This window comes from Balearica regulorum, chromosome 3, assembly GCF_011004875.1.
Source record: "Balearica regulorum gibbericeps isolate bBalReg1 chromosome 3, bBalReg1.pri, whole genome shotgun sequence".
Classification (NCBI taxonomy): domain Eukaryota; kingdom Metazoa; phylum Chordata; class Aves; order Gruiformes; family Gruidae; genus Balearica; species Balearica regulorum.
Genome location: NC_046186.1, coordinates 101771699 through 101784167, shown reverse-complemented (window position 1 = coordinate 101784167; position 12469 = coordinate 101771699). Strand labels below are relative to the sequence as shown.

The following is a 12469-nucleotide window of genomic DNA, read 5'->3' as shown; positions in this document are numbered from 1 at the left end:
GGTTCTCATCTTCAGCGCAAACTGTTAGCCAGATCTTCCTGAAAGGATAGTCTATATTTACTCAGTTTGCAATCTTTGTAACCTCATCTTCATCTAAGCTGGATGACTCAAACTTCTGGGGAAACCAGAAAAATAGGGAAGTATCTGATTTATTAAGATACCTGGAGCTTCATGACTGACTGCCCCGCAGTTTGGGGGCACTTGCCCTCCTCGCATGGCCCCGCGTTTGCCCCTGTGAGTTGAGCACAGCCAGGAGCGCACATTAGGTACCACACACAAATACATCTACGGATGTTGTTGAAGTACCTGTCTGCGAACGCCTTCCCTTCCTTCCGTGCAGAGGGCCAAGGTAACGGTTCAATTAAACTGTAGGGAAAGTGTTTGGAGGGATAAAAGAATCTTTGTTCCACGTGTTAAAATACTCTCAACAGAATAATTGAACAGAGCGATTTTTGTCAGCAGCAACTGTGTTTTCTGCAGTCGTTGCCTGGCTTTGCCTTTACAAGAAGCTTGTGGCATTTCCTTATTATTTAAAGGAACAGGGCTAGTAGCGAAAGTGAAAATCGCTTTATCCCAGTACCGATGCCATGTCCTCAGGCCCATGAACCCTGGCTGAGCCGGCTGTCACTTCTCTGGAAGTCACGCCGCTTTTGGGAGCCGATGTCGCAGGAGCGCGGCGGGCGGGAGCGGCCGGGGGTGAGCCGGTCCCCAGGGCCGGGAGGACTTTGGGCGGGAGGGGGGGAGGCCGCCGCGGGAAGGGCTGGACCGGCTCCGGGGGGCAGCCTGGCCTCCTCGTCCCGCCGCCGGGAGGGAATTTGGGGAGAAGAGAAACTGCGGGGCGGTTATTTCTGCAAGCGAAAGCACGAGTCGGGCCGCCCGGAGGGGCGCCGTGCCCAGCCGGCCCCCGGGGCTGGGGCTCTCCGGGGGATTTTCGGGCAGCTCCTGCCCGGCAGCGCCGTGCCCCGGGGGTGCGGGTTTCCCCCGGCTCCCGTGGGCTGAACAGACCCCGCGGTCCCGGGAAACGGGCACCCTTGCCGGCGCGGGGACTCAAACCCGGGGGGGGGGGGGGCCGGGCGGCCGGCCGGCCGGGGGGGGACGCAGTGGGGGCCGGGCGGTCCCGGGGGCTCCTGGTTCCCCGGGCGCGGCGCGGCTGCCGCCGGGCGCCATGTGACGGCCATGCGGGCGGCGCAGCGGAGCGGCCCGGCGGGACTCCCGCGGAGGGGCGGCGGCTCCGCCCCCGGACCTAGGGGTGCCAGGTGCCGAGGCGGCCCCGGGGCGGTGCGGCCCCTGCCCCGCCCCGGGCCCGCCCTGCCCTCTCCTTTCCTCCCACCCCCCCGCGGGCCGGGGGAGCCCAGCGGCGCCGAGCGCGGCGCCCCGGGGCGGTTCCGCAGCCGGCGGGATGTCGTGCGCCGTCCCGGCGGCGGCGGGGGGCAGCGCGCTGCCTCGGAGCGCGGCGGCCGAGGGCAGCCAGCAGGTAGGGGCAGGGCGGAGGGGCTCGGCGCTGTAGGCGGGCGGGCACATGGGGCTGAGTCACGCCGGCCAGCGCCGCGTCGGGGGTGCCCGCTATCCCCGGGGCGTCGGCCCTTCCCTTCCCGGGAGGCGGCTGTGGTGACGTCTTTTGCAGGTAGGAGAGCGGCAGAACCGCCGGCGGGGCGCGGAAAGCTCCCTGCCGCCGGCACATGGCGCGGTCGGCGGCTTTTCCCCCGCCGCAGGCATCCGGGAGAGAAGCAGGGCTGCTCCGCCGGCAAGCGGGTGCGGGCGCCCCGGGAGCCCGGCGTTCCTCCCCGCTGCTCGCACCTCCCTCTCCTCGGTCGCGCCGGGGCGAGGCAGGTGTAAAATGCTGCCCGTCGGGGCAGAGTGGGAGCGCAGGTCCCTGCCGTGGGTGACGGGGGTGCCCAGGAGCCCCCATCAGCGGCAGAGGGAGTTCCCGCGGGGCTCTGCGGCGTCCCCCGGGCGCCTGTGCCGGCTTCCAGCCCTCCGCCTCGGGCCCCAGCTGTGCAGTGGGGCGGGGGGATGCGCTGCCCTTTGCGAGCACCTTGTGGGAGGCCGGGGTTAGGTGCTGTGGAATCGGGAGTACGTGTTCGTTCTCAGAAACAGTTACACACCTGACTTCGGGTGTCTCTGTGTGCACCTTAAAAACTAGCGAAGTGTTTCTGGCTTATGTCTTCCAGAGTCATGAAGAAGACGACAGAAAGGTAAGGAGGAGAGAAAAAAATCGAGTTGCTGCACAGAGGAGCCGGAAGAAGCAAACTCAGAAAGCAGATAAACTTCACGAGGTGAATGGGTACTTGATGTTTTGCAGGCATGGCTTGGGTACCGACTGTGGGACTTTACAATAAGTGGGACTTTTTAAGCAGGCGTGGGCCTGTCCTCACGCTAATCCAGCTCAGAGAGCTGTGGGTGTGATGCAGAAACAGGCATGCTGCAGGGTGCCGGGTCGGGAACTCTGGGACACTGGTGCTTACGTTGGACGGTGCAGCTCTGCTGTCGGTGACGCTGCTAGGGAGAGAGAGATGTGGTCCTGCCCTCACCTAACCCTCCCTGTTTTGCTATTCCAGCGACCACCGAGTGAACTGGATCGCAGGGCTCCTCTGCGCTAAAAAAACCCCCATTTTCTTCTGGATTTGTGTTAGTTTGTCACGTTTGCTATGGCAGTGGGTGAATGCTTGCTGCCTTACGAGGGAGAAGGTGATGGAGGAGGAGGAGGGGACCACGCAGTGCTGGCTTAAGTCAGTTCTAAAACTATGGTGTGAGACAGAAATACCCAGCCGAAAAGGCTTCTTAGGAACTTCAAAACCTCCAAGCGTGAGAGCTCGGTTCAGTTAGCTGCTATACTTATATGCTCTGATAAATAACTGTGGGTGTTTCCAAAAAAACATGAAAGTAACTGATTCTTCCAGAAACTCTGAATACTTCTCAATATCACAATGTGGTGTAGTTTTCTCTTGTCCCCAGTGCAGATGCTGGAGGACAGGAATCCCCTTTCTCTGGTTTTGGATGTTACCTCACACAACAGTGCTTTTGTTGTAGCCGGGGTTCTTGGGGCAAGTGTTAGTTCTGCTGCTGTGATTGTGGCTGAGTCAGTTGTTCAGTTCTGGAGATTCAGCACAGGCCCTTCTGGAAGGATCTGCCAACAGTCAGCAGAGGACAAGTGGGACAGTGTGGGGAGTTTTGGGTTTGGTTTTTCCCAGATCTCCTCTGAGTCAGCGCCTGAGAAACCCAGGTGCAGGGTACTTCTGGAAAGTGGTAACCCCTGGCTTTTGTGGAATAATTTCTGGGCCCTGTGCTGTCCTGTGGCCTGTCTGATGTTCTTCCTGGACTTTAGGATCTTCCTCGTGCTGGGAATCTTCTTTCTCGGGCGTGCAGGCAGATCTGGTTGAATAGGCATTCATTCTTAGCCAGAACAATTTGATAGCCTCGTCCCTGAAAACGGGACGGAGCAATGGGAGACTATTGCTTACTCCAAAACCCAGCCCCATGGGGTTTGGGGCAACAAGCGGTGAGCAAAGCAAGAGGCAGGGATGGACAACTTGGCTGGAGTTTGGCTACAATAATGCGTTACGAGGACCGTGCCTGTTTTACTCTGTGGGTGAGAGGTGGTGGAAGGGTGTGAGGGAGGGCAACGGGATCCAAACTCCTGCAGCAAAGGGCAGCGGAGGCAGTGCCGGGCTGCCCAGAGGAGCATTGCATGCGAGGCTCTCCCTGCTGCCTGATAAACAGGCCTTTTAAGGCTTGTGTAGGCTTTGAAGTTTGCTCTGGAGCTTTCCTAGGGAGGTGAGGTTGAGTGGGTGAGTGTTGAGCCCTAGGCCAGCAGCGAGGTGCAGACACCTGCAGGTTTGCCGTGGGCTGGCTCTGAACCTCTCGCTCTTTTCTTTTTGGGATGAGAAGTCTTGACAGCAGGGACGCTTCAGACACGCAGTTATTGAAAAAATGTGACACATGATTCTCACATCTGTCACAGATGTACGCTGCAGAGCATCTCAAAACTCCCCTGCAGTTAATAGCAGCTTTGTTGCCAGAGAAGCCTTAGCTCGAAAACAGCCTGGGTCAGGGATAACCAAAGCAGTGGTCAGGCCTTCTGGTGACAAAGCGGGGCTGGGAACAAGCTGGCGTGACGCTCCCCTCCTCCTGTTCTTGAGTATCCGAGCATCTGAGCAGGTGGCTGGAGGAGAGTGGTTGGCACCGGGTGCGCTGGGCTGGGTGTGCGTCTCGGCCGGCACCTGGGTAAACAGCCTTTCCCTGCGCTGGCCCGGGGCAGGGGCTGCCCTCTCCTCACCGGCAATGCCAGGCACCGGGTTTTCCCAGCACTTACCTGCACTCGATGCTTTCATTTTCTCTGCTTTGACAGTGCAGAGCTGCTCTGCTCGGCCCTTCCCAGCAGAGGTGGCCCAGGGCTAGAAGAGGCCACCACGGGGACGCAGCCACCCACGCCTACAGCTCTGGGCTGCTGGGGATCCCCAAGGGCCAGCGGCACCTCCCGGGCTTCAGGGCCACAAAAGGAATCGTGGTGTGGTCAGGGCACAGGTTGTAAAGCACTTGCCCTGTTCTGGCACCCAGGCTGTGTCTGTCTTTCCTTAGCATTTTGCACATTGTAATAAGAAACCACGCAGTTTTTCTACAGTTACATGAATATACGCAAGGTGGAAGCACTGAAAGGAATGTTTTGACTATGAGTAGGCTTTTTTTTTTTCTCTCCTTCCAGGAATATGAGTCTCTTGAGCAAGAAAATACCTCCCTGAAAAGAGAAATCGGAAAGCTAACAGATGAAATGAAACACTTGAGTGAAGTGTTGAAGGATCATGAAAAGATCTGTCCACTATTGCACTGCACCATGAACTTTGTGACCGTACCAAGGCCTGATGCGCTCACCGGCTGCCTGCCAAGATGAGACCTCTCCTGGATCACCTTTAATGGGATGTGTGAAAGTGCCATTAACAGGGGAGACTTGAAGAACTGCCTGCATATGGTGCAGGTCTTCCATCAATGAGGGCTGGACTTAACCATGCAGCTCTTCTCCACGTTGAAGTGTTACAGTCTCCTGAATCTCAGGAAAACACCAGTATGAGAAAAAGACAACTCGAATTGTGACTTCTTATTTGGTAGAATCTTCGAGCCACGGTTTTGCATTCAGAAATGTCAAAGCGCGGTGCAGCCCACCATCGCGCGATGGAATGTAGACAGGGAAAAGTACCGACCTTGGGCTGGGATGCCTTTCTCCCACACGTCCAGTGCCAGTAACCCTTTGTCACTTGTCATCCGTATAGGTCACGTTCTGGCTGCTGTTTTTTTTTCACTAAGCAGGTTTGGTTAATAAAAGCAATGTCCCATCTTTATGACGTTCTCCACCTTCTTCAATAATCAATGTCTTTATAGTATCTCTGCTCTTTCTTTACTGGTCAAATCCAAAGTCTAATGATAATCTTCCTGTCAGTTGTTTTATTATTTGTTTATCACCTCTTCATTGGATCTTCCTTTGAAGTGTGTGAAAAAATTAGTCTTCCCAGTCTTTATTTCTTTAATACCCCCAATCATCAGCCCTGCCGATATTAGTTCTTGGAGTGGTTTATGTCCTAAAATATGGCTTGGCCAGTTTCTAATGATGATTGTCTGCTCTGTGGGGAAGAAAAGCAAACAGAGTTTGCTGGTTCTACGCATTGTTTTAAAAAGCAGATTTTAAAATTTACTGGTTTAATGCACCCACTGGAAATTACAACTATCTTTATCCTTCATCTTGCATGCTGCTTCTGGTAAATGATGTCTGTGGGTAGAACAAATCTAATTTAGCTAAGCATTTTGTTCTATGTCCACACTGTAGATGTTTGATAACTACTTGCAAGAAAAATACTGTTTTCTTTAACTTTTTTTTTTTTACAAAAAGGAAGAATGATGACAATGTTAGTGAGAAACATACAGAAAAATGTGTTTACTTTCTGTGAAGATTCTTAGTAGTGTCAAGCTCTAGAAATGTGAATCCTGTAGGCTGGGATCCAGGAAAGAGTGTTTTTCTTGCGGTATTTCCCAGTCAAAGAGCAGGTTTGGGTAATAAAAAGCTCCACAGCTTTGCCAGCTCTCTCACTTCAGCATTCGGATTTTTTTTCAGTTCAATTCATGGGATTAATGTCTCCCCTCACCAAGATCGTAGTATTTATCAGCAGAATATGATCTGAAATGTTTGAAATATTTTTTTTTTTTTCTGTTTTAGCTTCTTTAGTAGAATGATTTAGTAGAACAACAATTGCTGGTCACTGCCAAGATAGACTTGGGGAAGCTGGGTAATCAACTCTGCTTTCTAAAGGTCCCTCTCATGCCATTGTCTTAGGCTAGAAACTCAAGATAACAGGTGTGAGCTGTTGGCTTTTTTAAATTTTTCTTTAGGTTGTCCTTGAGAATTTTCAGCATTTGCAGAAGCTATCTACAGCCTAAATGCAGTCTTCAAACTTTCTTACAGTCCAGTGAGAACTGAGCCATCCTGCAAAGAAAATCTGGTGCAGTCACTGCCAAGGAAAATTGAAGTTTCAGGACACTTCAAAATACGCATTTGGGATAATGTCCTTGATATGATACTGTGTGTCACCCTTAAGAAAGGAAGCTATCTTAAGCATCTTCATCCACCCACCTGCATTCCTGCAGGCCCTGGATGCCACTGTGTAATTTGGGCAGAGTAGAGGTGTAATGGAGAAGGAGCAGCATAGTGGGAATGAACAACGTTCACTCTGGGAAAATCCATTATAGCTTAGGATGGAAGAAGAGTGAGAGGGGATGTCCCATATCTGTTTACTAGGTATGTGCAGCTGGCTGAGGTCGGGAATGGAAAGTAGCTGGTCGAGGACAGGGCTGGTGCAAAAGCATGGTCTCTCTTATGGACCCTGCATACCCTTGAAAATGGGAGAAAAGATCAACTACCTTGTCCAAGACAGTCCATCGCAGCAGAATCCTAAAGATTTTTGTCCTACAGATGCGTGCTTCTAGAAGTAGAGATCTAGTTCCCTGTGTAAAGTCCTCCTACTTACACATTTATTCTTCTAAACACCTCTCTAGAAATTGGCTCCACCTTATCATTTGTTAGTCCAAGTTCTACTATACGCTCTTCATCAGCAAGCACCATTCTTGTTCTGCAATGCGAGCTTTAGTCCACTGGTTCTGCATTAGAGTTTATTCGTTTATTAACCGTATAACATCTATGCAGCGTGTACAGGGGAAGACAACTGAATTCACAGCAAAGCTGTGTGCTTGCAACAGCAACCAAAGTCCAAGGTTGTGCTGCTGTTCCTTGGAAGGGAGCCCTGCAGGGACCCTCACTGCCACCGGTTCCTTCTCGCAACCGCAGGGTGTAGCTCCAGCCTGTCCATCACATCCATTAGTAACAGCAGGCTTTGAACCCTCCAGGGCCTGGGCTGCTGCTTCCTCTTGCATCTATTGCATCATTAGTTTTCCCAGCACTATTTCCAAAGGGCCTTATGCATCATTCGTCTGTTTAATAGATTAACCAAGGCATCTCTCACAAATAGTATATTGTGTGACTAATGTTCAAAGGCAGCTGGGAACCCCAAGCAAAAGAAATGAGCAAAATGAGGGTCCCAAGTGAAATAAATCCAACATTCTGATATATTTATAGAATTAATGTCATAGCTGAATCATGGGTCGAAGGGGACAATGAACTTTTAAAGCACCGGCTTATGTATCCCTAAGCAAATGATATGCGTACAGGCTGATAACACTCTTTGCAGGAGCCATTCATAAGGACAATGATTTACAGAGAGTTTCAAACCGAAAGTGTGTCCTAGAGCCTGGGATAATTATTACATGAATAGGGAACCAGAAAGGAGAACAGAAAGGAAAAGATCCATTTGTTAAGGAAGCAACAGCAAGTTATTTTTCGAATCCAAACCTCTCTTTTTGCAGCAGGGTATTGCACCATCACAAAAAATGTTTCATACCTATGTATGGCTAAAATACTGCTTGATGTATTCTAGCTTCGGAAAGCTTCCAGTTAGTTTGACTTGTTCCCTACGAATGCGGTCTGTGTTACATTCACATGATTATCAGACGCAGGTATGTGGGGAAGATCTTTTCTATGTTCAGATGGTGGTTCACGTGAGGAGTACTGTGAATTGCAGTCTTGTTTGTGGATGCATAATGTAGATGGGGGTTGCCAAGAAAGCTGGATTTTGCCTCTTAGGTTTACAATGAAGGTTACAATTTGTCTAGATTTGGTTAGCGTGGATTTCCTTTTTGTATTTTCTGTGACTCTAATGAAGCAGCAAAATACTCAGTGCAAACTTACCCACAGATAAAAGTATTCATTCCGGGAGCAGACTAGGTCCAATTCAGCTATTTGTTTATTCATTTCTTTCAGTTGTTGTTGGGTCAGATTTACATTGATCGTATTCTGAAAAAGATAATTTTAACCTTGAAAGGTAAAAAAAATCAACAGAAAGACAAAGTCAAGCTCCCCAAAACTGCTAGTGTGAGTGTAACAGAGATCAACTATTGTACCACAAGAGAACTGATTAGAAAGTCTTGCTCCTTCCCACTGATGTTTTACATTCATGTCTGCCAACATTTATAAGCGTCTTCCTATATTAATCCAGAATCTTGCTAAAAAGACACCTCAAAAAAACCAACACACCATATTTAAAACCGCCTGTTCTACAGACTTTCTCTTCTTTTCCCTGGTGCTTTTCACCGTTGTCTACTGCTCCTTCTGTAGTACCTGCTGGTCTCATCTGCATTTGGTATTTGCAGTAGCCTTTGTATTCTCTCACTATTTTATTTCAAATGCCATGTTTTTTTCCTTCTTCCTGTTCCCTTCTGTTCCTGTGTAGCGTGGTGACAACATCACTTAACGTTACCGGTATTAGAGGAACAAGGCTAATCGGTAGGAGCATATAGAATTTGAAGTTCACTGTGGACGATTAAAGGCTTTTATGTGTGACTAGTTTTGTCAGTTAAATATTAAGGAAGGTGTCCGCGCAGTCTTTTAAGATGTACTTAAAAGTGACATAACCTTTACTCTAGCCTGTGAAACCCATACTGTTTTCCGTCCATAGATGAACGCTTTGCTGCATGGCATTTGGGGTTTCCATCTGTGAATCAGTCTAGAATTTCTGCCTCAGTGAAAGTGATAGATAAAACAACCATTTAAAAAAAAAAAAAAATCCCTTTTCTCTTCTTCCCATCAGTGCAGTGATATAATTCCTGTCACAGGAAGGAAGCACGTCTGATAAGCAGGAGAAGTGGTGGGTTTATTTACTGTTACAAAGACTACTGTTATTGTCTTTATGGGAGGGTAGGAGTTTTCTGTTTGTAAGCCCTGGGTTACCGTCAAGTGGTCACAAAAGAATCATTTGACATGTACATACAGCACGTGGTGTGGGCACACGTCCATAAGGGAGTGAAAGAATTGGGATTAATTCTTTGCAGAAACGTGGGGTTTACATTGATTTCACTGGAAGTGGAAACAGTCCTGCAGCTGCCTCAGAGGACGTGTGGCTTACTAACTTGGGTAATAGTTAACTCAAGAATAGCTACAGGCTAATTTGAAGTGGGTAATTCTGAATAAGGAAACCATAGTAACAATCGTCCCTGGGACTGCTTGCTCATTTTCTGGTACTCATTCAGGTTTTTTCCTCAGGTAGTTCCTATGGCAAAAAATCCCTAAGAACAGAGTAGGAATATTTTCTCCCACTGTAGAATTTTTAAATCATGACATCAAACATAAGGGCTTGACTATTCTGGAAATAGCTGGCATAGCTTTTGCAAATAACCTGTCCTCTACTAGTTAGCAGTGTTTGGTCTGCTCTAAAGGAATCATTATAGTTCTCTTTAGAAGTGGATAAGCTAAACCACAAAGGGCTGTCCTGGTACAGAATGAAAACATTCATTTGAGGAGTTAGTACCAACTGCGTACTGCGCTTCAGTTTCACAGCTTATCTCATCCTGAAGCATCTTCTTCATGTAGCCAAACAGAAAATGAGATCTCTGATAGGTGTGTTTGGTTTAAATCTGCATTAGAAGAGTTTTTATTGTATGCGTTAAGTGCGTGCTGTAGACTGCCAGTAGAGCTTCCTGCGCTCATCTGGGTACCATCCAATTCAGTCGACCACAGACCGTTCCCCTCAGAACTCCCTTCCGATGATCTGGAAGAACTTTCTCCTTTAACTGTCTCATAATGAACTTCTTGTATTGTTTTCGTTATTCCAAATTATTATAATGTCAAAACTCTTGAGATTCTAAGGCAAGGTCATAAGTAATCTCTCTTGGGATAAGCAGACTATTAAGGTTTGTCTTCCCATTGTAAAGTAAATTTTGAGAATACCAATTTGTTATCGTAGGTAAAATAATTGAGGATAAGGAATAAGAGGCAAGACTCTGCTTAAATATTGGATGCAATGCTATACAAGATGCAATTACTTCAGCTGCAGATGATGTGAAATAGTACAAAAATTGAAAAGCAGCCAGAGAACTAGCTGAAGGAAAATGGCAATAGTTTGTTTTGAAAAGGAGCTATCAGGCTTATAAGTGGAGGTTCTCAAGGGCTGATCGTAGACCACTCTTGTTTAGTATCTTTGGTAAGGACTTTGGATACAAAGGAGCCATTAGTACAGAAGATGATTGAAATACCATGCAAAAGAAACTGCATGACCTTGCAGAAGAGAATAGAAATGCCATGATAATTAATCATCGAGTCATAGAATAGCCCAGGTTGAAAGGGACCTCAGAAGTTCATCTGGTCCAACCTTTTGTGGGAAAGGGAACGTAGATGAGATTATCTAGCAGCCTGTCATGATGCAAAGTATACAGTCACAAACTTGAAGAACTACTAATGAGAATTTCTGTCACAAGGTGGAGACTCATCAATTGGAAATGACAATGGAATGAACAAACTAAGGCATATTAGTCAGCAGTGATGCTGAGGCACCAATGCTGTGGAGCAAAAAGGAAGTTAGATAGGAACTCAGATGTGTAGTAACGGAGTTATTTCTTTATTTGTGTTCTTAAAGAGAGAAATACCGATGGCATTATGCAAGGGCCTGGCAAAACCTCATCTGGAATGCCGCATACACTTCTGTTCAACCGTGATAAAGAAAGATGAACCAAAACTAGGACAGGTGCATGGAAGGGCTACTAGGAAGATTAAGGGAATGCGAAATCTACTTTTTTGAGACTTCATTTTAGACAAATAAAGTCTGAGAAGTGGTAGGATCACCGTCTATGTCATTACAGCGGAGTAAAGATCATGTAAGGGAAAGAGCTATAGTAGGTAAGAAGTAATGTCAGTAGAAGAACAAATAGGTACATGTTTTTGAACTATGTATGTGAAGAAGTTTCTACCTGCCAGAAGAAAGATGTTCAGGAATTGCCTTCCAACAGAAATGGTGTATGTGAGCAACTTTGTAGGTAGGCATGTATGCATGCAACCTGCTTAGTTTTAGGATGAAGCTTATTTATTTGATGTGAGACCAATTGAGTATACTGGTGCTCCACAATATTTCCTCCTGTCCCATCTCCTTATTCTCTTTGGAGAAGGCTGGCAATTGATCTTCAAAAGCAAGATGATCTTAAAACAAATAAGCCAAACCAAAACAAATAAAAGCAACCCCCTATAGTCCCTGAATCATTATCCAGAAGCTCATTTTGACAGGAGAGCTAACAGGGGTGAAAGGGTTTATCAGAGGTAAGAGTCCCTGATCAAACTGAAATCTTTGATAACAGCCAGGTAATGACAGAGCAGAAAATAACGGATTTTTTTTTTTCCCCTAAATGCATACTATTGAATGATGGTATGTTCCCAGAAAAATCAGAAAACTGTTCACAGAGAAAGAGAAACAAAATCTAACAGGAATTTGGGGAATTTCCCAAACTGTTTAGTTGTTTACTTTAAAAGCTGAGTTATTCCAACTTTGCAAATATGCATTTTACAGAGGATTGCAGGCAATTTTTGTTTCTCTTACATCCAGTTCATTGATTAAATATATAAACAGGATGTCTTTAAGAGCAGGAGCTTTTAAAACAGGATTTGATACTAAGCAAGAGATCTGCTAGTTCCCTTTTAGCTGTTTGAGTTTCATCTTTGCTTATCAGAGCTGTTTTAGGGTACAGTAATTTCCAAGTGCACTATTGGGTTGCGAGGTAAATAATCTCTAGAGATGAATTTTTTTTTTTTTTTCTCTTTTACTGTAAATGACAATAGTACATAGCCTAGAAATTTCCCTTGTAAATTCTGGTCATCCCATTTGTTCGCTAAGTTCCAGTATGGACTCGGGACCTATTCTGTCAGTGCACTGAGAGGTTACGCACCCCTGCTCAGGCTCTCCTAGGGGTAGATGATCCATCGGCTGTGTTTAAGGACTTGATTAACGGCCAAGAGCCATCAAATGTGAAAGAGACTTTTTGATCATACAGGCAAGGAAATTAATGACAACCATTTATGTATTGCTTATATAATAACAGAACTCCTTCCCCCCCC

The 12469-nt window shown here is 47.4% G+C and overlaps 1 protein-coding gene across 1 annotated transcript; it reads left to right on the top strand.

Annotated features, from left to right (window-relative positions):
- The first annotated feature begins 1251 nt into the window (after positions 1–1251).
- BATF3 (basic leucine zipper ATF-like transcription factor 3) lies at positions 1252–5333 on the top strand. The gene is made up of 3 exons (XM_075749216.1): positions 1252–1474; positions 2172–2276; positions 4703–5333. The coding sequence occupies exons 1-3, from the start codon at positions 1400–1402 to the stop codon at positions 4886–4888; spliced, it is 366 nt and encodes a 121-aa protein (XP_075605331.1). The 5' UTR covers positions 1252–1399; the 3' UTR covers positions 4889–5333.
- Positions 5334–12469: the final 7136 nt, after the last annotated feature.